General features: G+C 52.9%; 1 protein-coding gene across 2 annotated transcripts in view; it reads left to right on the top strand.

Moving 5' to 3' along the window:
* The first annotated feature begins 4325 nt into the window (after nt 1-4325).
* Nucleotides 4326-23024, top strand: part of GPT2 (glutamic--pyruvic transaminase 2) — a 31719-nt gene continuing 13020 nt past the window's right edge. Inside the window, exons 1-6 of one of the 2 annotated variants that reach the window (XM_057711415.1) lie at nt 4326-4437; nt 4671-4934; nt 12111-12200; nt 14299-14407; nt 17344-17477; nt 19841-20084. In XM_057711415.1, coding sequence (XP_057567398.1) covers nt 4692-4934; nt 12111-12200; nt 14299-14407; nt 17344-17477; nt 19841-20084 — 820 coding nt within the window. In that variant the 5' untranslated portion in view covers nt 4326-4437; nt 4671-4691. The remainder of the gene's footprint in view (nt 4438-4670; nt 4935-12110; nt 12201-14298; nt 14408-17343; nt 17478-19840; nt 20085-23024) is intronic. The other variant, XM_057711416.1, reaches the window with a different exon arrangement.

Genomic DNA, 23024 nt, shown 5'->3' with positions numbered 1-23024 from the left:
GCACTGGAGGGGGAGGCTGGACTGTCTTCAAGCTCTCAGAAGAGCCAATAACACAGAAATCCAGTAGAAATGCAGGTAGTTCTGCAGGTGAGGAGGTTAGGGCCCAAGAAGAGTTAGCACTGGCTCAAGATCACACATCTCATTAGTAACATATTTGGAATCAGAATTCAGAACTACCTGATCTGGGCTTTCCCCACTGTGATTGTGCCCTGCCTTGCCCTGCACCTGTAGTTCTCAAATTTTAGGGCACATCAGACTCCTGGTTAGAGGAAAATCCCTGGGCAAAACTCTCTCTGGAGTTTCAGGAGCAGCAAGTCTGGAGCAAGGCTCTGGAATCTGCATTTTAAGCAAACACTTGGGATACTACTTTAGAATCACTGTCTAAACTACTAGCCAAGGTATTCGATTACTGATAGCACTAACTTCTACCTGACTTCCCAAGAGTCCTTGGGAGCAAAGGACTAAGAATTACCTTTAAGTCACCCAACCATCCAGCCCAAGCATAATTTGATATTCTGAGAGGTCATCTGTCCCTCCCTGCAGCCCCGTAGTACCCATCTGCTCTTCTGGGAGGACCCTCTCACTTTCTGTTCTGTTCTGTGGTTCTTTATGAAGGTCTCTCATTGTCCTCACTGACTGGAATAGTCCTCGTTGACTCCAAGGACCGGCCACACTGCATTCTTGGGAGCTGCCTTTTCCACACTTACCATGCGCTGCCCATCTCCTGCTGGACTGCAAGCACCTTGAAAGCATGACCTCGTAAAATTGATTTCCTCATTCATTCAACAAAAATTTACTGAGAACCTCTGTGTGCCAGGTATCATGCCAGGTTCTGGGGATGTAGAAGAGCCTGTCCATTTCCCATCACCCGCACCCTAGTCCAGGCCAACCCTGGACCTTATTTGTGCCACAGTTCATCCTCCTGCACCCTCTATTGCCCCCTCCAATTCATCCTCCATAGAGCAGAATTTTAAACATAAATAAGATCATGTCACTCCCTTATTTTTTAAGCCTTCCAGGGGCTTCTCATTGTTCTTAGGATGAAAATCAAAATTCTCACATTCAGGACCTGGCCTGCCTGTCCTACCACAGCTCACCTCTGACCGATGTCTTCCAGCCCTGCCCCTCCCTAATCTGCAGTCACCCTAGCCTTCTTGGAGCTCTTCAGACTTCTTGGCCTTCAATGATCCATGACCTGGGATGCCATCCATCTCACCACTGACACTGAAATGGAGTGTGAGGTACAAGATGGATATTAGGAATCCACTCCTATAGGAGGAAGTGGGAGGAAGCAGGATCAGGCAGAAGAGAGAAAAACCATGATGCAAACCTGCCAAACCTTCAGCCAACCTCCTGGGGAAGTTCTGGAACAAGTACTATGGGACGCGCTGGAACAATAATAGGGTGTGACGGTGACCTCAGGCAAGGCGGTTCTGTGCACGTGCTATGCTAGGCTGTCTGTTGACCACACCCCTTGGTTAAAGGCAAGTTCTTCCTTCCCAGGTGAGAGGGCACATCTCTGTGTCTACCACCCCTGCCAGTACTGCTATCCCTCACCATCCAGCCAGGCTGCCGGGCAGCTCCAGCTGACAGGCAACTTCCCAGGGAAACCTTTGCTCAGAACTTTGGGCTATAAGTGCTCATAAAAGTCCTCAGCAGTTATCACAGTTTGTAATCATGTTTCTGTGTGCAATTATCGTCTGCCTTCCCTAAGAAACTGTATGTTCTGTGTAGGCAAGGAGGGTCTCTGAAACACACTATAGACCCGGAATTCAGCCAGTACCTGGCACCTGATAGTTGCCCAGGAAAAACCTATTGAGGAAAGAAATAAAGACTGGTACCATGTCTTGCACACATATGACTTTCCCAACTGTTTGTGTCATCAAGAGCTTGCTGTGTATTTGGATCTCTCAGCTCACGGGGAGGGCATTTATGATTATTTCAGCCAGATTTTATCTTTAATATTTAGGATCCTGCCTCCTGCCCCACCCTGACCTGGTCTAGGGGCAAAATAAAAGCAGAGTTCACACTTTAACCACCATGATCATTATCACCACAACTACCATCTGAAAGCTTTTTAAGGGCTCAGAGCTTTGCAATAGGCAGCTCAAGTTACCAAACCCAGAGAGCTACGCAAGCCTGGTCTCTGCGTTTATGGGCTGCAGTACTGAGTTAGTACTACTCTACACTTAACTGTGCCACCTGAACAAGTCACTTAATCTCTCTGAGCCTCAACTGTAAAATAGGGATAATGCCTGCCCTTTCTCTTTCATTGATGTCTATGAGGTTCAAATGCAGTGATAGGCAAGAAAGTGCTTTGCATACTGCAAACTATGGTTCACAGGAAAGCAAGGGAACTTTCTCCTCATGTGATTGTGACAAGTTGGCAAAGGACCTATTTGGGACACTAGTTTTCTACAGTGATGACGAGGGATCCCACGTAGATGGGCTGTGTGCTGGCTGTTGTTTTTCTCTGTTGCGCAAATGGATTTGTGCTCACCTAAGCCCGCCCTGCCTCCCAGCCCACTGTCCCCTCTGATCAAGGGTGGAGACAGCAGGAAGGGAATGTGTTTACAGCATACGTAGGTCAAGGTTAAGTGTGTTTTGGAGGTGGAGAGGAGTGTGTAGGTGTGTAGCTCCCCAACTAGGCAGACATTGAAGGCAGTGGAGTCCTTAGAGTAGCTAAGCTCCCTAGGGGAGAATATTTTACCTGGAGACTGAATACCTATCCATTGAGACAGAGGCTGGGAAGGAACTGGTGTAGACACAGGTGCTGGGGGTGGGACCAGTGATGAGAGGCCCAAATAACTTTCCAGGGGCCCTGGCAGGCCTAACATAGGAATACTCGGCGCGATCTGTGGTTTCTGTTGCTCTCCCCATCCCCCTTTCCCCTTCATTGGTAATCAATTAATTTAATCAAAATATATGGCATTCCCTTGACAAGGATGAACAAGAGTGATCCATAGCACTAGGTTCCAAACTCTTGACTTTTACAGTTACCTCACTGAACTTTCCCCACAGTCCCATGAGGTTGGTGTGTTACCCCATTTCACAGGTGGGGAAACGGCTTACAAAGGCGAAGTAACATGTTCAAAGTCAGCCCACTGGTAGTAAGTGGCTATATGCACCTATATTCAAACCCAGATTTTCTAGTACCTTCTCCCCTACACTACTGTGTTTTTAAGTGCCTCCTGCCCCCCACATTCCACAAATCTGATGTGTGTGTGTTTATTGGCGTGAGGGAGCTCTGGACTGTTTACCTGCCTGAAAACACCTAGACACAGAATTTCCAAGCCCAGGAGGGACCTTAGAGGTTATTTAATGCAACTTATTTTGCAGATAGAGAATCTGAGGCCCAGAGACAGCAAGTGACTTCTCCCACATCCTCTCTGTTGATTTTGGTGTCTCAGAACAGGTTTCTTCCATTCCTACTCTCGCCCTTCACTCACTCTGGGTAAACCAGGATGCCTCTGCTTGCAGGTACCTTTGCCAAAATAATAGTTAACATGCACTGAGCATTCATTCTTCAACAACAATTACTGAGTGCTTACTGTGTGCTGTGAACACTCGGAGGTGCTGTGAGTATGATGAACAGGAAGAACGCTGCCCCTGCCTCCTGGAGCTTACATGGTTAATGGGGGAGCCAGTAAAAAGTGTCTAAGTTTCTGATGCTAGAAAGGAATTTGAGAGAGGTAATGGAGGTGGGGTAGAGTTTCAAATGGAGTTGTCAGGAAGCCTGACCACCTGGTATACACCAGCTGCTTGGTCCTTTAATTTTCATGACAACCCTTAGAGGCTGCGAGCTGATTTCCGTTTTGACGACAAGAAACCGAAGTTGAGACGGGTAAGAGCGGCAGTCAAGTCCCAAACTCCTAAGCGCCTCTTTCTACCAGCCCCCGCAGAGCTGCCACTGCCACCGTCGGGCCCTGGCTGATGAAACTTAGCGTGAGGACTGCACCATCTCTCAGCCTGTGTCCTTGCAGGTGTTGGGGGAAGGGGTGTATGGGGGAATGCGCGGTGCGCTTCCAGGGATAAGCTGCAAAAAGCTCTAAATTCACAGAAGGCTGAGAAGGACAGCCCCCACCAGACCCCCTCTAGGCGCCGCATTCCCTCTGCCAGACAAAGAGCCCGCCCAGCGCGCGGCGGAGCCAGACCGCCGCTCCCGCCTCCAGCCCGGCCCCCGATCAGGCCAGCGCGGGGCACTATGGGATTTGTAGTTCGACCAGCTCTCCACACCTGCTCTGAAAACAGACTGGGGGACTACAAGGCCCAGGGGCCAGCGGGCAGGCCCGGGCGGACTCGCCGGCAGTGGGTGTGCGAGCGCTGGGGCCCGAGTGGTGCGTGCGCTGGGATGCGGCTGCGGGCGCCCGAGTGGAGAAGCAGCTCCAGGCGCGCGCTCTAGCCGGATTAGAGGAAGGGGTGGCTAGGCGGCGACAGGCACGTAGCATGCATGCACTGGGCGCATCCTTTGCGAAACCCGGTTGTGCAGCGCTTTGGCTCTGCAGTGGCGAGGTGCAGGGTCCGAGTCGCCGAGGGGTGGCCACCCGTCCCCGAAGCCAGGCTGGCACCGTTCGCTGAAAGAGCCCTTGGCTGGGCTTGGGGGCGGGTGCCCGCGTGCCCGCCTTGGGCTGTGCACGACGTATTTGTTCTCTTTCCCTTTTTGTCCCAAGGTTTCTCTGGGCGGGCGCGCCATGCAGCGGGCGGCGGCGCTGGTCCGGCGGGGCTGCTACCCCCGGACCCTCGGCCCCTGGGGCCGTAGTCAGAGCAGTGCGGCCGCCGAAGCCTCGGCGGTGCTCAAGGTGCGACCCGAGCGGAGCAGGCGCGAGCGCATCCTTACGCTCGAGTCCATGAACCCGCAGGTGAAGGCGGTGGAGTACGCGGTGCGGGGACCCATTGTGCTCAAGGCCGGCGAGATCGAGCTCGAGCTGCAGCGGGTGAGCGCGGGCGCTGAGGCCCGTGGGGCGGGAGGGCCCGGGGAGGCTAGGGGGCACTGGTAGGGGGAAGAGTAGCGGTGGTCCCCTGCTGGGGTTCGCCCGCTGGACTTCCTCCCACCCGCGTGGCCAGCTCCTTCATGCGGCCCACCTTGTCTGAAACGAGAGAATGCCCTCCCCCCATCCCTTCACCCACTAGTGCCTGGCACCTGGCACACAGTAAGGCCCTCAGATACGGTTCACTTGTTGAATTGAATTCATCAGTTATGATTGAGCTGCCCTTAGTGCCAGGCACTGCCTGCTATGTGGCTGTCCTACCCGCGTGGAACCAGGATCCATTGGGGGGGTGGGGGGAGGACAACAACAGACAGTAAAGAAATACGGAGAATTTCAGAGATCACGTTAGGTGCCAGCGGAGGCAGGAAGGCTCTGAGGAGACTTGGGTTTGCTCCCAAAGCTTTTTCTCTCTCTGTTTGAGACCTTTTGGGTCACTGTGCCAGTAATGATTCCTGACAAAAGTGGAGTCGTTGAGGAGGGTCCTGCACAATTCCTTCCCTTAGGCCCCCTTTGGATCCTTGACTAACAGACATATTTTGTTCTCTGAGGACACAGTCACCCCCAGTGGGTAGCAGAGGCTTGGGCCTTTTGGACCGTGGTAGGGTGGCCCTGGGATGTTCTTTCTCCCGGTGGCCGGCTGGCTGGGATCTTAACTTGAGTTCATCGCTGTAGGTAAAGTGACCACACACCTGGTAGTGATTTCTGCCTCCCTACAACCAGGGTGGCTGGGGTGGATGTAAGAGATGCCCCTGTAGGACACCAGAGTTCTAAGCTGGGGGAAACTCAGGAGGTGGAGTCAAGAAAGGTAATGTAAAAAAAGTAAACACTCCTAAGATTTGTAAGAACTGATGAAATACCCAGCTGCTAGCTCAAGATAGGCCTAACCCAGAAGGGGAAAGCGTTCCTTGATCTCGCTCTCATAGGCACCAGAACTGGACATCTTGGGGGTGAGTTGGTAACAGTGTTCCCTGAATGCATGGGAGGAAGCCATGGTGGGACCATGACATTAACACGGGGACTTTGGGGATTTGATGAGCTCATGGCCTGCTGAGACCTCGTTGGGACAACCAGTTCTGCTGACACGAAACAGTGAGTTGGACAAGTCAGAGTCCAGTGTCTCCCTCTGACTCCTCGCATGGCTGAGTTTAAAGCTTGGCCCACAGAAGGCTGGCTGGGTCTCTGTGCCTTCCTGTCCCAAAGGTTGGCCACAGGCAGAGAAAACGGGTTTTTGCTGTTCTGCTTCTCGTTGATATCTGGCAGACTGGAGCTGGCCCTCCTTAAGACAACAGTCTCCCTGTTAAAGCTGAGGTTAAATTGTTTCCAGTTTATCACTTGACAACTGATTTTTGTGATTCCAGAGCTGGTAGGGGTTCCATGGATTATCTCTACTTTTTGTTACATAGCAGCTGGGGTGTGGGCTCCAAGAAGTTCCAGGATGATTAGGACATAAGGGGACACTGTCTGTGCCTTCAGGGAATTGATTGCCATATTGTTCTCTGGGCTTGAGCTTCTCTTCCCCCAGTTCTTTAAGGGTTGGTGGAATTTTTTTTAGCAGGCAGAGAAAATGTGAGAGCATTCCAGGTGGAAGGAGGGCTTTGAGCAAAAAAAGAAGGTTGGGAATTCTGGGCATTTGCGGAAGGGGGTTGGTGCCGTTTGGAGAGCACTGTCTGACAGAGGGATATGTAGATGAATGAGATGGAAAAGGGGGACTGGAGTCTTGTGTGCTGGGCTCAGTACTTTATGGTGCAAAGTTTGGTGTGCAGTGGGGAACCAGGAAGGTGTTCCAACAGGGTATGGCTCCATCATTGAGGTGGAGAAATTTCTTGGTCATTTGGGCTGGAAACACCCTGTGATGTCTAGGACAGATGGCCCCACTGCCATGTCCTACCCCTGAGTAAGCTGAGACAGTCTTTCTGTCCACCTACATTCTCTAGTGCTTTTGTTCAAATCCATGCCTTCTTGTTCTCTTCTCACTTGGTCTAATCTCAGTTGCCTGACTCTTGGTGCAGAAGATAATAGCCCCAGCCAAGCCAACATAGCCTTGCTTGAACCTTTCATTCTCGAGAGACAGCCTCTCCATTTTGCTAGCTTAAACAGTGCCCCTTCTGAGAGAGCCATATTTTCCCAGTGGTTTGTTTTTGTTTTTGTTTTTTTTTGGCTTGGCTTGGCTTGGCTTAGTTTTGCACAGCTTCAGTTTTTCTACCTCTGTTTTGAACTTTAATGATCAAAACTGGACTAATGTTATTTTAAAAGTTTCAATTTGATTAGGGATGGGACTTGCAGGGAGTAGAGTGACTTGGGGTGAATCGCCTATCCTCTTTGGGCTTTGGTTTCCCTAGTCTATAAAAGGAAAGTCTGGTGGGCCCAGGGTTTCCCCAAGCCCTGACTTTTGTGCCTCTTTGTCCATCTGAAGGCCTTTAAGCTGCCTTATGGAATCATTTCACCAGGTGCTCTGTAAACAGTACCGGCTGCTTGGCTGGACACGTGGCTCTGGATTTTGACTGTGGGGTGGCTTGCCAGGCAGGTCCCGTCCATCTTGCTTTGTGGTAGGAGGGGAGGAGAATGCTCCGGAGAGCCTGAAGGAGGAGGGGCGCTTGACTAAGTAGGTGTGTGAAAGGGGCCATTCTCCTCCAGCCTGGTCTGTGTGTTCTCTGGGAGGCCCTGTTTCTTACTGACAGCAGCTCCAAGTGGGAGGGCCTATCAGCTCTTCAGATCCTGGTGTTCATTGGGGGCAGTGCTTAAAAATAAGCTGCCATTAGTGGGAGTTTTGAAAAGATCTGACAGTTCCTCCTCAACCTACTTCTTTTTCCCTTGTTTTACTGGGGGAGGGGAAGAGGTTGGCATAAGTGGAGACAGGAAGGGCTTCTGTTTGTAAAGCACACAATCAGGGCAAAACATTCATGAAGGGAAAAACAATACTGTTAACATCAGTGTGCTGCATCTAAACGCAGGTAAAAATGGAGAATGCTGTAGTACCTACTGTTAGCTAAGAACTCAATTTGGAAACTCTGGTTATGCTAAGCACAAGAGGTGAAATCTCACAGGTCATTTGCTTTAGAGCTTAGATACTATCTTAAAGAAATCTGTAGTGCAGGCTTGCATTTGGGTGAACCATCCACCTACCCACCCTGCCCAGGTCACCAAGGACCTCTAACCCGGGCTTTGCCTTTGTGTACTGTGGGCCTCAGACAAGTCATTCAGAGCACCTTGGTCTCCGTTATTCCTCTACAAAATGGGAGCAACTTATTTCTCCTAAAGACTAGTTGGAGATGTTTAGTGATGCTTTGAACAACTAGAAGCCAATCAGAACTCTTTTTTGGGGGGGGGGGGGGGTTGCCAAGCTGCATGGCTTGCGGGATATTATTAGTTCCCCGACCAGAGACTGAACTTAGGCCCTCAGCAGCGAAAGTGCAGAGTCCTAACCCCTGGACCCCCAGGGACTTCCCCAATCAGTAACAAGAGTATTTGTTTTCAAGCTAACGAGAGTTACTTGGGGAGAAGTGCCAAGGGTCCCTCTTTCAATGTGCTTGGTGGGGTTTACTCTCTCCTGCCTGGGCCTTAGCCTTGCTATCTTTTTTTTTTTTTTAATAAATTTATTTATTCATTTATTTATTGGCTGCATTGGGTCTTTGTTACTGCAGGCGGACTTTCTCTAGTTACGGCGAACAGGGGCTACTCTTTCTTGCAGTGCACGGGCTTCTCATTCTGGTGGCTTCTCGTTGCAGAGCACGAGCTCTAGGTGCGTGGGCTTCAGTAGTTGCAGCACGCAGCCTCGGTAGTTGTGACACATGGGCTCTAGAGCGCAGGCTCAGTAGTTATGGCACACGGGCTTAGTTGCTCCACGGCATGTGGGATCTTCCCGGACCAGGGATCAAACCGTGTCCCCTGCATTGGCAGGCGGATTCTTAACCACTACGCCACCAGGGAAGTCCCGCCTTGCTATCTTGAATTATCCTGTTTGGAGCTCATTCAACTTTCATCCCTGCTTCTGCCCTGCAAATCTCAGCTTTTACAGTGGACCCTCCCACAGGCCCCCAGAGTTCAGGAGCCTACCTCTAGCCTTCCCTGCTATGGTTAGGAAATAGCCCTTGGAGCTCCCACTTCATCTCTTAATCACAGGCCTGTATAGGTTTGCCTCGGTTTCTTGTAGCTTTGCTTGTCATGATGGTTGGGGCCAGACCCTGTGCTGAGCCTCAGTTTCCTCAGCTGGGCCCTGCACCCGTTTTCAGGGACCCTGGGGACTAGTTGAGCTTGTCTCTGGGGCTTCCTTCTGAGCTCTCTGTGGGACTTCCTGCCTGCGCCAGTCCTGCTCATGGCCCCGGGGTCTTTTCACATGGCCTTCCTGGCCTGGGGTCATCTGTGCCCTCTCTCCCTTCTCTGAGTCTACTTCTTCATCAGCCTGGGCTCAAAGGTGGTAGCCTCTCTTGTGTTGCCCATTTCTGTCACAGGGCATGATTTACAGGTGTTTGTTGAATGAGAGGGAGGTTCTCTGGGGAGTAACTGTCCTACCACACCTTGCCACTAGCATGTCATATGAAATGACAGCAGCCATCCCGACCTCGAGGAAACTGCCGTGTGCCTATTAGAATTGTCCATTGTCCTAATGCTGGGCCAGTGAGCTGGGAAGGACGATGATACCTCCTTCTTCCTTCTCCCTGCCGACACCCTCTGAAACATGCCATCCCCAGAGCCTGGGGGCCTGCTCCTTGAGCCCCCCTAGAGCTGAATTGTGGGAAGGGAGCCCCGCTGTGGTGGCTCTCATCTCAGTGCTCCACAGGGAGGCAACTCTGGGCAGGATGTGTGCAGGTGAGTTATACAGGTGGGCTCTAGGATGCTGAGAATTGGAACTAGGAAGCTACGTGCTGACCCGGCAGGCTCCCGGGGGTGGAGCTGAGGTGAGGTTGCTGCTGGGTGTGCTTGCAGGCCTGGATGAGTCACCGTGGGCAGGCGTCTGCCCCTGACTCCTTGGTATTTCCCAACCCATGTAGATCTCAAGCACCTAGATACAGGAGTCTCCTTTGTATGGTGGCTGTTGGCTGGGCAGGCTGGTCGCCTGCCCATTCAGAGGAGCCAGTTCCCATCCCCCAGCTTAGCCCTCATAGCAAAGTATCTGGAGACCATAGGTACGCAGACCTATGCTCCCAGGCTGCTTGTCAGCAGGCTCCGAATTCATTGAGCAGTGCGGGGGGAGGGCACAGGAAAGGAACATCCAGGATCTCGTCCAGGCACCATTCTCTCCCTGCATGGGGCTGGCCGAGGGCCCGCAGCTGTGTGTTGTCGTTTCTGGCCCTGGGCCATGACAGATTTACTTCCTACCAAAGAGTGGACTGTGCCCACACCGTGGAAATCACCTGAGTTCAGCTGGCCAGGCCCGGGGGGCCGTGGCAGTTGAGTCAGGCTGACAGAGTGTCGCCTGCCAGCGGCCCAGGCCAGTGCCAAGGGGTGGCTCAGGCCCACCCCTTTGCACACAGTGACCTGGTTGCTCCGCTTGTGGGATGATCCCTGAGGCCACATGCCCCACAGCCTGTCTCCAGGGTGCCTGCCCTCACCCTGGCCCAGCCCTGGGCAGTGGGTGGTGCTGCCCCGCTGCCTTGGGCCCCCTGAGACCCCTTTCCATATTGGCCAGCCCCGAAGAACCTGGTGAAAGGGGCAGGAGGGAATTAAAAGGCCTCTCTCTCCCCTGCTCCCCTCCTCCCCTCCTCCAGACATAGCTGTTGGAGGCTCATCGGGCCGTGTTTATGAAGGTCCAGGGCTGTCTCTGGGGTGCCCTCCCGAGCCCCCTGTGCCTCCTGGCTCTTGATGCAGCTGGAGAATTTCTACATGGGAGGGGCTTAGGGGGGCAGATGAGGGTCAGGAAAACTTGTTTGGCAGCTGCTTTCATCCCTTAAGCCCGTTGGTCTTTACTTAAGTTACTGAGTTAAAAAGGGAAAGTTTTCTAAAGTTGCTTTTATTCACACGTGTGAAATGGAGCAGATACGTGTCAAAACCATAGAATTGTACCTTTAAAATTTGTATTTAGGATTCCTTTGGGGAAAGGGAAGGTGGCCAGGCGTTCCACCCAGGCTACCCCTTGCCCCACCACCTTCTTCCTCCACCATGACCCTTGCAACCTTGTTCCTGGTCCAGCTTTGTAAAAAGATGATATTTGTACTCTGCCAAGTGCTTTCATACTGTTTGTCTTAGATAATCCTTTCAGCTGCCCTGGGAGGTCCTTGAACCTGCAGTTGATTCTAACTCTTGTGGCTGATTCTGGATTTATCAGGGAGCTTTGTGGAGTTCCCACCTTTTCAGATTCCCACAACTCTCCATCCAAACTGCATTTTCTCCTTTGCAGCAGCCAGGGTGTCCTACAGTTACCTCCCCAGTGACGTTGCCAGGGTTTCCAGATTCCTCCTCTCTCTGCCATCTCTGTTCTGTGCGAAACACATTGCTCAGGCAGTGGCCTCAATTTTGCTCTTCAGCCGGTGTTTTCATCCCTGATGCTTTTTTTTTTTTTCAATGTGAAAATCAGCCCGCACTCTTCATCCTACAAAGACAGGTTTACAAGAGAACGACCCCCGAGAGGTCCTTGCTGATCGATGGCTTCTGGAGGGGAGGGTGGCTGCAGCGCCCGTCACTCACTTAGGGGTGGAGGTGGAGCTGCGCTTGGGGGCGGGGAGCGAGCAGGTGTGGGATCCTGTCCCTGATGTTTTCTTCTGCTGACCCCTGCCTCCTGCCACATTTGCCCCAGGCTCAGAGTGGAGCTGCAGCTGCCTCAGGGTGCTCTGGGAGCCCAGGAAAGCTCTTCTAGCCTTTTCAGAACGTGGGTCACCTTTTGAAGCTTTAATTTCCTCATCTATAAAATGGGGTTGATATGGGTTGGCCGAAAAGTTCGTTCGGGTTTTTCCGTAACATCTTATGAGAAACTCAGACAAACTTTTTGGCCAGCCCAATACTAGCTCTTCCTCATGGGGATGGCTGCGAAGGTCAAATGGGACCACGCATATCGAGGGCACTGTGCCTGACACCTGGCAAGGCTCAGAATAGGGCTGCTTATTAATATCCTGTTGAGCGTTGCTTGGCCTCTGGAATCCAGGGTCTGAGAGTCACCAAGTAACCACCTGTTGCCTTCTCTCTACTCAGGGTATCAAAAAACCATTCACTGAGGTCATCCGTGCCAACATCGGGGATGCCCAAGCCATGGGCCAGCAGCCAATCACCTTCCTCCGACAGGTGAGCTGGCCCTCAGGAACAGAGGTCACTGGGAGAACAGGGAACCAGCCAGCCAGGCCCATTACATTACCTCTGCCTCCTTGCCTGTCCAGCCACCTCAGGACACAGCAGACACCAGAATCCCACAGGAAGGTGCCTTTGAAGTAGCAGCCCCCTCCAGTGCCTGATGTCCCGCTGCTTCTCTCCCTCAGTGTCCTCCCCTTCCAAAGCTGTCTAAAATTCCTAAACCCATTTTGAGGTTGCTCTAGTATACAAGGCTCCCAGGTGCGTGGGCCTGGATGCTGAGTTCGGAGCTGGGTTGGTGAGGGCATCAGAGAGTAGATGCGAGAGGTGGAGGCCCAGTGGACTAGGAGGTGGTGTGTGGGGGTCCAGCTATGGCTTCCCAAGTGAGAATCCCTGGGTTTGAGTGTTGGCTTTGCTGCTTACCATTGGGTGGCTCTGGGCAAGTGGAGATCACCAGATGCTGCTCGGAGGACTGCTGGGGGCCTCCGTGAAACGATGAGTGTGAAGACCTTCAAGAGGCACATTTCAGTGTTTCAGTTTGAGCACCAACTGCAAGGATGCTGCATGGGCCAAAATTGTGGGGTTGGTGGGCCAGAGGGGAAAAGATAAGGTGGGCGAGTGCCACAGGGCTTGCTGAACAGAGGCTGGAGAGCAGCTGCGGGGAGAACTTTATCCTGGAGAGGAATGGGGCCCACTTAGGAGCAAAGTTGGTCCTTGTGTGGTTAAGGTTCGCAGGCTGGGGCAGGCAGGAAAGCTGAGTGCTGAACACCCGGGTCTTTTCCTGCCTGTATTTCCTGCTGCAGGCGCTGGCACACGGGAAGGACAGTCCTGCCCTGCTGTCTGGGTGGAGGGTGTTGGGGGCCCTGGGCCTCAGCCTGCAGCCCCTCAGGAAATTCGCACAGGGTATGGGGGAGAAGAACCGAGGCTAGCAGTGACCTCAGGAACATCCACTGCGTGGACTCCCGTGGCCACTGCTGCTGACCTCAGGAGTATGCCAGCTGCCCAGGAATGTCAGAGGCCCCAAGCTGCGCCCATGATGAGGAATTGGGTCAGACCAGACACAGTGGCTCTGCCAGGGAAGTGGAGGCAGGAGGAGGTCAGAGCATCCTGGTTGTCCTGAACGCTCATCCTGGAAGCACAAAGCTTAGGAGAGGAGAGGCCCCAAGTGGCCTCGCTCTGCAGGGGTTCCCCACACGTGCCTGGGGCCCTGGGTATGAACAGGCTCCTGTTGCCTCAGCCCTTTCTGGCTGGCTGGCACACTCCCAGATCCAGCCCTGCCACTGGCCATGGCAGGCCCGGCCTCTCCCACCTGGTGCTGGCCTCCTCCAGCCTTCCCAAGCGCCCCAGGGAGGAGGGCAGGCCAGGTCACCACCTATCGCACAAGTCTATTTGAAGAAAAGCCGGGTTCCAAGAAGCCTGCGCCCACCTGAAGTCCCCCAACTGGTGTCAGAGCCGTGAGCCCCAGCCTGCCTCAGTGCTCCTGGCACCGCTCGTAAGCGTCCGGCTTAGACTTGCCCGCTAAGCGGGGTTTACCAGCACTTTTGCAAACAGTTCCTTGCTTAATCCTCTTAATTTGTGAGGCTGGGGTGATTTTCTCTGTTACAGAGGTGAAAAATCTGACTCAGTTTTCAGTTCTGGCCAGGAAAAGGGGTGAGAGTGGGAGGGGTGGGTGAGGGGGTGCTTAGGCTGTAAGGACGGGTCTGTACAATCCTGTCAGCTGGGGTGCACCTGCCTGCTCAGCCCCGGCCCCCTGCTCTGGAACCCCTGGTCCCGGTGGCCTTGGGTACGTGAGCCGCTGTCCTTCATGGAGGGGTTGGGGCAGAGTGGCAGCCTCGTTCTGTTCCCAGCTCCTCTGCTGGCAGCCCGGGCCCAGGTCATCACGGGCCCTGCCTCTCAGCACCTCCCACTGCAGAGCGTCCACTCTCCTCCTCCCCACCTGTCCCCAGGCCCCCACAAGGCGGGCCCCTTGTGGAGCGGCCTGCAGCGGCTCTGTCCCTCAGAGGTGTCATCTTCACGCTGTCTCCTGCCCGACGCCCTTTGTGCCCCTCCGGGGTGGGGGGTGCCGGCAGCCCAGCCCATGCCTCTGTTCCTCCAGGTGATGGCACTCTGTACCTACCCAAACCTGTTGGACAGCCCCAGCTTCCCAGAAGATGCTAAGAAACGAGCCCGGCGGATCCTGCAGGCTTGTGGCGGGAACAGCCTGGGTGAGGCCCCAACTTGCCAGGTCCCAGCGGGGGTGAAAAGAACGTGTGTTCTCCGTGTGGGCCTGGGCCCCGGCCCCAAATGGAAGGTTATGTGTCGCGTGAGGGTGTGAATGTGTGTGGGATGGCCGACGTGCAGAGTAAATGAAAAACAACGTTCTTCTTGTCCGTGCTCTGTCAGCCTCCTGTTTGCTGACGGGGTCAATGCCATCTTTTGGTGCCTGGGGCACTTCAGGTACACGAGCCTGCGTTTGGCTGGATTTGGGGTTACAGCGGGAGCCGGCTTGGAGGCTGAGCCCTCCCTCAGAGCAGCAGGTTGAGCCCCCAAGGTGGCCTCTGAAGCGGGAGGCCGGAGGGAGGCACCTGCCCAGCAGGTCCAGCTTCTCACGTCCCTGTGGCTGCGCTGTGAGGTGCCTGTGGCCCCCTTTCGGTGGCTTCCTCACTCTGAAGGTGCCGCCCGCCCACCCCCTCCGCACTTGTGTGTCGTGTCCCTGTCGACCGCCTGTGCTCCTTTGTGCCGGGAGCGCACCCCCAGCCTCGGCCCCCAGCACCAGAGGGACAGAGGGAGGCCCTGTAGATGTGAAGATGATCTTCTCTCCCGTCCCTGCTGAGATGGGTTTCCAGCCTCCAGGCCTCCGGCTCTTTGTTCTCATCTCATGTTCTTTTTCCTGTTTATTTTTCCTCATTCCTTCGCTGGTGCCTACGTAGGGAATCGGCTTCCATTGTCCTGAGGATAATAGTTGTCCTAAGGGCTTTTTTAGGACACGTGCCCGAGTGTTCCACAAATTGGGACAGGGATTCTTGCGGCGTGTTCAGCAGGAGATCAGAAGCCACACTTGGCCTCTGTCACCTCCCTGCCTGTCCCCTCCCCCTTTTCTGCTCTTTCCCGTTATGGAGAGCCCTGTGCTTACCTTCCTGGCTGTGATCACCCTACCAGCCCTCCGTCCAAGTCTGTGTCCCTCACATGTCTCTCAGGAAGGGGCCAGCTGCCCTTTGCTTCCCTGGATGGGGTGTGGGCCAGCACCTTGCGTGGCAAGTACTAAACCACAAGCTGGCAGAGGGCAGTACAATGACCCAGAGGCCCAGCCTCCAGGCTCCTTTCCTCCTGCACCCTCTGCCCAGCCCGGAGGACAAAGACACTTCTCAAAGACCCATGCCGAGGGCTTGAGACTCCAGGAACTGCAACCCAGGGGGCGGGGAGGGGCTTACTCCTGCATATCTGATGTGAATGTCTGGGGAGCGGGGAGGGGATCTTGTTCCATGTGCTAAGCTTCATCAGCAAGTGTTTTCAGTGTCAGCCAGGGCTGTGTCCTGGATCTTAAGTAGGATTAAGGTGAAACCTAGACACACCTGGGGCAGGTGGGAGATAATGCCCTCATCAGCTCCTCTCTGAGCCCACACCGTGTTCCAGGCACTGCCCTAGGCCCTGAGGGACACTGGTGAACAAGGCAGGTGGAGTTTCTGTCCTCATGAAGCTCACTGTCAGATTTGGGAGAAACAAACATTAAAAAGAATTAACACAAAAACATAATCCCCGGTTTTCATGAGTTCTTGGAGCAAGAGCAGAGAGCTGTGGGATTACAACAAGGGACTCTAATGTAGAGGGAGGACTTAAGGAGAAACTAGCATTCAAATTCATGTGGAGGGTAAGAGAATCTGCTGATGCACACCAGACAGGAAATGGTGTGTGCAAAGGCCCTGAGGTTTAAGAACTGAGTGTGATCGAGTGAAAGGGTCTGGGTGTGATGACACTGGGGGATTTAGCAGATGGTGCCAGTTTATGGGCCGTGGGAGGAAGGTTGCCATCAGTCTCCAGGCAGAGTGCCCTACACGGGTGTGGTGGGGCGGGGCCAAGCAGGGGGTAGGTGCTCTACAGAGATGCACTGAAGAAATAGGTGATGGTCCCTGCCCCCGAGTCAGCATGGGGAGGCAGGGCTTCATCTATATAAAATAACTGGGGAAATCACAGACTGGGAGAGAGGCTGGGGTGGGGCCGTATCTCAGGCTTCCTAGAGAGACTAGATCTGAGCTTTGAAGAATCAGTGCGTTTCAGTACAAGAACGTTCATCGAAAGATTATGCGTCCTGTAAAACGCACAGATATGAATGTACAGCACCTATGTGTGCCCACCTGTGTAACCCCTGCTCAGATCACAGCATTGAACGTTCCCACACCACAAAAGGCTCCGCTCTGCCCCTTTGCAGTCAATACCCTCAAGCCCAAAGTGGTCACCACTGTTTTTGAACTCCATATAAATGATGGTTTGGATTTTGGTCCTAACTGGCAACCTGAGCATGTTGTTGGCATAGGGTGGAGGTAGGAAGGTCACACCCCGCAGCCCCAGGGAGTCTGTGGTTGGTGCTGGTCAGGGCTCTGGACTCCTGGACAGGCAGGTGGTGCCATTTTGGGGTGACCATCCTCAAGTTTGTGGAACCCTGTGTAGGCAACAGTGATGAAAGCATAGCTGTCCCAGCTGTAATGGTACATACTGTCTAAATCCCAGTAGGGTGGGTAAAACAGGTGTGGGCACCGTTTAACTGGTTAGAAGCCAGGGCCTGGAATAATGCTTGACATAGACGTAGGTTCTCGGTAAATACCGGGTGGGTGAACGGATGAGTGCGTGGGTGGACGAACAGAAGGGTGGGTGGGTGGGTGCGTGGGTGGGTGAGTGGAGGTATGGATGAATGGATGGATAGCAGATGGACGGGTGGGTGGGTGAGTGGGCAGCTGGATAGTGACAGGAATGGGTGGATGAAGCCCAGAAAGGTAGGTAAGCAGCTTGCCACAATTCCAGAGCCTAGACTAGTGGAAATAGGGGCCACACTGAGACCTCCCTGACCTCCTCCTCCTCCCCACCCCCAGTTAATTATATGGATATCACAGACTCTGTGGAGCCAGACGTCCCGCCTCTAGTCACTGTCTTGCTTGCTGTCTTACAGGGTCTTACAGTGCTAGCCAGGGCGTCAACTGCATCCGTGAAGATGTGGCTGCCTATATCACCAGGAGAGATGGTGGTGTACCTGCAGACCCGGACAATATTTACTTGACCACTGGAGCTAGTGACGGCATTTCTGTACGTGAGGAGAGCTTGTTTTTGTCCACTCTTCACCCACGTGAAGAACAGCCTTGCATGTTGGGGCCAAGTGTGTGAGCCAGTTAGCAGGGGTACAGCCTGGGAGGAAAGGTTGGCCTCCCTCTGGTCCCTGCTGTCTGGATCACCCTGAGAGCCTGCTGTCCTTACTTTGTTCAGTGTTCATGAACCTGGATACTCCTGCAGCCTTGGTTTCCCTCCAGAGTGGCACCAGCAGGCCCAGCTGGGAGGAGTCCTGGGGCCCTTGAGGGTGCCCGTCTTCCTGGCGGCATCAGCCTTTCTCACTCAGCACATACAGTTTGTCTCCTCTGCCAGGCACTGTGCCAGGTGCTGGGGAGACATTGGGGAACCAAACACCTTTGGCCTCTGCTTACACATCAGTACTGGATCAGATTGGAGTTAATAGCACGTAAATACATGCCACATCTTAAGCTTTCAGTTTCTCTTCTGGAAGAGGACAAAGTTACAGGAGGGAGCAGCAGGAACTCTGACCTGGGGGGCTGGGGAGGGCAGGAAGGTTTCTCCAAGGAAGGCTGAGCAGATAGAGATCTGGAAGCTTTGTAGGTGTGAACTCAGGGAGGCAGGGGAGGGACAGATTTGGAGCAGAAGGTCAACATGTGCAGTGGCCTTGAGCTGAAAGGAGGCTGTATGTTTGGAAATGAAGCATTGGCGGGGCGGGGGGACATGAGCGCACGTGTTGAGGGCCACTTACCGGCAATGGGCTGGGAGGCAGGTGGGGCCTGAGCCTGAAGGGTTGTTGTCCTAAAAACTGTGGAAGCCACTGAAGAATTCAAAGTAGGCAGAGGGACGTAAGTAGATTTAGGTTCTTCAGCTTTAACTGTGGCAGGAAGGGGCATCACAGATGTAAGGGAATGTTTAGGAGGCAACAGAAGAGGCGGTTTGGGCTGGGGATCAGCTGTGGACGAGGTGAAGAGGGGCTGGTACCAGGGGTTCCATAGCAGAAGGGGCTGAACCCAGGGCCTGAGGAACCTGCAGCCTCCATTCCCATCCGGCACCCTGCCCGCGTGCCCAGTCAGTGCTGGGTGCCATCCACTCACTTGTTCTCCCTGCTCAGAGAGCTTGTCCTGTCTGACCCTTCCTTTGATGGAGTTAGCTTTGTGTCTCTTGACTTCCAAGGCTCTTGCTTTTGGTGTTTGTTAAATGCTTTAGTCCTTTCCTAAAGCCTTTCAAATGCATTAAACTTCCTGGAGCCTGGGAGGAAACTGAGGCCCAGAGACCTTAGGTGGTCTGCCTGCTCTAAGTCATTTGAGATTCTAGTTTTGGACTCAGGCTCCCAAACATGGCGTCTTCCACTGTTCTGCCATCAAGGCCCCTCTCTATTCCCAAAGAAACCCAGGTATAGGTAGAGGTTCCAGAGGAGGGTGGGGGGAGGGGTCCTCAAGATGTAGTGAAAGAATCAGGTCATTGCCGTTTTTAGTCCAGTGGCATTCTTGCAGCGAGGAGCAGAGCCAGAGAAAGGAGCTAAGTCTGTGTATAAATAAGGTGGGGACTCGCCCAGAAGAGTTTGGGCTTATTAGTTCAGTGACTTATTGCCATCTCCACCAGTGCCCCGCAGGACTCCCCGGTCCTGGTTTCTCAGGAATCCTGTGAACCTAGGGCCCACTCAGCTCAGGAAACAGCCAGGTTGAAGCGCCACCTGGTGGCAGTAGCTGAGTATTTTATCACATTTCAACAATCCCTTGTTTCAAGGGTCTATCCAGCCTTGGGCACTGTTACTGACCAGACAGATTCCTGGGCTCTGCCCCAGACATACAGAATGAGTTTCAGGGGTGAGGTCAGAGTAATTCTGAGACAGGGCCAGTTTGTGGGCTACTGCCTTAAAAGACCTCTTTGAAAAATACCAAAAAATACATATATATACTAACAAGTATTGTCTTTACGTACCATGCACTATACTAAGAACTTTAAAACATTTTGCTTATTTCTCACAGCAGACCTCATTTATATATATATACTAAATTATTAGCTAATTAATTAACTAATTTGGTTGTACCAGGTCTAGTTGTGGCAGGTGGACTCCTTAGTTGTGGCATGTTTGTGGGATCTAGTTCCCTGACTAGGGCTCGAACCTGGGTCCCCTGCATGGGGAGCATGGAGTCTTAACCACTGCACCACCAGGGAAGTCCCACAGCGACCTCATTTTACAGATGAGGAACGTGAGACTCAGGAAAGTTCAGCAAGTCACGTGGGGCTGCGCTGGAGGCAGGCAGTGGGGTGGCTGGTGAAAGGTGGGGGGTTGGGGCCTTCCAGCTTGTCAGCTGTTGGTCAGCCCCCACAAGTGGAAAGTGACGGTGGCCTTGTAAGATGTGACTTCTCTGTTGCAGACAATCCTAAAGATCCTGGTCTCCGGGGGTGGCAAGTCACGGACGGGTGTGATGATCCCCATCCCACAGTACCCCCTCTACTCGGCGGTCATCTCTGAACTCGATGCCATCCAGGTGAACTATTACCTGGATGAAGACAACTGCTGGGCCCTGAATGTGAACGAGCTCCGGCGGGCCGTGCGGGAGGCAAAAGAGCACTGTGACCCCAAGGTGCTGTGCATCATCAACCCCGGGAACCCCACAGGTCTGTGCTTTACTTGCTTGCCAGTTTCTTGGGGGATAGGGGCAGGGTGGCTGGAGTACTGGACACCTGGACACCAAGATCTAAGAAATAATGAAGTCCTTGTTGCTCCCAGGTTCCCAGTCCAACTCCAGACTTGCTAACATAAAGCCATAAAATTTGCCACAGGCCACCTTAGGAGGTGAGCAAATGCAGGCATTTTCCTGGGCAGGGTTGTGTTATTATTAAGACCGGTTTTTTTCCTGTTCTTGCATTTGCACAGAATCTTCTCTTTGAGGTCGTGCACAAACTGTCACCATTAATGATAGGTCTCATTTTACCCTTACTCCTTATTGTTTTTCTGAACCAGTTTTCAGATTGCTGGTGTGTGCGCTTTTGTTTTTCTTTGACACAGCATTGCTGTGTATTTTGAGGCCTGAAAAGGAAATGCCTTATTAAAAACAAAAGCGAACAAACCAAAAAAAAACCTGATTCCAGAAGCAGAAAAGCGCTCCTAATTTTGCATATTTTTATTTTAAAAAAATGCACAGTTCTGCCTCTTTTGATCTTTCCGGGCTGCTGGCTTCATGTGCCCTCAATGCTGTTCGGATGCCGGGAACAAGGGCTCCTCTCTCCTCCTTTGTTGAGATAAATTGGGTCAGCGCCAAAGCATGGTGGAGTTGATTGTGGAATCTGCTTCTTAGGAACATCAAATGATGCTTCAATCAGCTGAAAGCGCTACTTGAGTTCCCGAGTGCAGAACATGGGTGCAGCTGCCCTGCACCCTGCTTTATTTACACCATCTGCTTGGGGAAAGGGATGGAGGGTCTAACCATGGTGCGGTAGGAAAAACGACAGAGCTGGGTTCTCAAGCCCGGTTGCACATTAGAATCAGAAAGGGAGCTTTTAAAAACATCAAAGGCCAGGCCACACCCCGGAATCTCTGGGAATGGGGCCCAGACATCAGTATTCTGTGCAGCTGAGGATGAGAAGCACTGCCCTGGGATGATGGTTCTAAAACTTCAGCTTGTTAAAAAAACGAAAACAAACGCAAGAAGCTTCTGGGCCCCACTTCTAGGTATTCTGATGTAATTAGGCCGGAGTGAGGCTTGACAATTTGCATTTCTAACAAGTTCCCAGGTGATGCTGATGCTACGGGTCCCAAACTTGCAGTAGCAGGTCCTACATCTTGGGAAATACTCTGTATACCTAGTTTATATCATAGGGTTGGTAACTTCTTGGCCAGGTGCTTACATAAATCTTCACCTGTCTGGGGAGAAACAACTGCACTAGACTTTCCTCTTTCCTGTTTTAGGTCAAAGGGGGGGGGGGAGGGTCATGTGAGTATATATTAATATAAGCAATTTTTCTAAAGAATAATTTTATGAGCAGGCAGAGGTTAGTTTTGCTCTCTGAGGTCTTTTTTTTTTTTTCTGGCTATGCTGCACAGCTTGTGTAGTTCCCTGACCAAGGATTGAACCTAGGCCCCAGCAGTGAAAGCACTGAGTCCTAACCATTGGACCACCAGGGAATTCTCTCTCTGGGGTCTTAATTTGTGAAAATCAGCTTTTGGAAGATGGGGGATGGAAAATAGAAACCCACCTGTGATGACCATATGTCTTGCCTGGACCACACACTATGACCACTTTGGCTAAAAGGTATCAAAATGGACTGGAATATTAGCAGCTTAACAGGGCTCTTTGGAATTCAAGACAGAAACTCATCTTAAGACTTGAAGGCAGTGGGTCTGTGAAGTCCAGGGTAAAGCAGCACCCTTGAATCAGCGTCATTTCCATAGGAGCCCCAGGCCGTTTCCCAGCTCTGCTCATCTCCGGGTTGGAATCCTTCTCAGGAAGTGTCTGTCCTGGAGTGGCCTTCCGCAGTTCCAGTCATTGCCCAGCAGCTGAGCGTCCTCTGCAGAGAGCCTTGCCCGTAGTTTCAGCCAGAGCCCCAGGCCAGACTCTCACTGGCACACATTGGCCAACCTGCCCATGCCTGACCTAGTGAAATCGCTGGGGCTGATTGGCTGGGTCTGTGCCCCACGTCCTCTGCTGGAGTTTAATGAGAGGGAGTTCCCCCCGAGGCAGCTGAGTGCTGTTGCTCAGAGCAGGGCAGGATGCTGGGCTGGTGCAAGCAACAGGTGTCCCCATTAGTTTGTGGCTCAGCCTCTGGCAAGGGGCACTTCAAAGACCCCTCCCCAGCCTTTGTGGCCTGCTCCAGAGCCACCTCTTCTGTGGGGTGGGCTTGTGTCTCCCCCTGCTGGGCACAGCTGTGCCCTGCCCCTCCAGAGCCTATGCGAGGCTCCTGCAGCACCGCATGTTTGTCCATCCACTGGTTCAGCAGGCATGTTCCGAGTGACTGCTCACTCCCAGGCACTGGAGAGAAGCAAGCTCTGTCCTTGTCCTACAGTTTGCATCGCTCCTATCAAGGGGGTTCCTTGCGCACAGCAGGTCTCCTTTCCTTCTCAGCGGCAGGCCTCCTGAGGCCTGGCCTTGCCCTTAGCACTTCCCCTGGCGTCATGCACACATGGTTTGATACTCTTGGTGCAGGAACCTTGGCTTGCATTCTAACAGGATACACTTTGTGGGATGGCAGCCCTGGGAGGGAAGACAAGAAACATTTGCAGCCAGGCTCAGCCCCCTGGATAGGCAGCTACTGTCTGTCTGTGGCAACAGCGGCTGGTTCCTTGTAGCATCCAGGGCTACTGCCCTTCCTAATTCCCAGAGCCGTGAGCTTGCTTCATAGGAAGCCCGCTTGGCCCTTGCTTGGCAGGAGACACATTGGTCCCTTTGTAGAGGAATTGGTTTGTTGCTTAGATAGTTTAAGTCTGAAATCCTGGCTGAATCATACCACGCTCTTATAAGATACATCTATATGTTTTTTTCTAAGACTTATTCTTGTTATTCTTACGGAGACAAGAATATAATTATTTTTGTTTTTAACGGAAAGGTAGCATACTCTACA

This window comes from Hippopotamus amphibius, chromosome 16 (genome assembly GCF_030028045.1).
Source record: "Hippopotamus amphibius kiboko isolate mHipAmp2 chromosome 16, mHipAmp2.hap2, whole genome shotgun sequence".
Taxonomy (NCBI): Eukaryota; Metazoa; Chordata; class Mammalia; order Artiodactyla; family Hippopotamidae; genus Hippopotamus; species Hippopotamus amphibius.
This window is presented reverse-complemented; position numbering and strand designations above follow the sequence as displayed.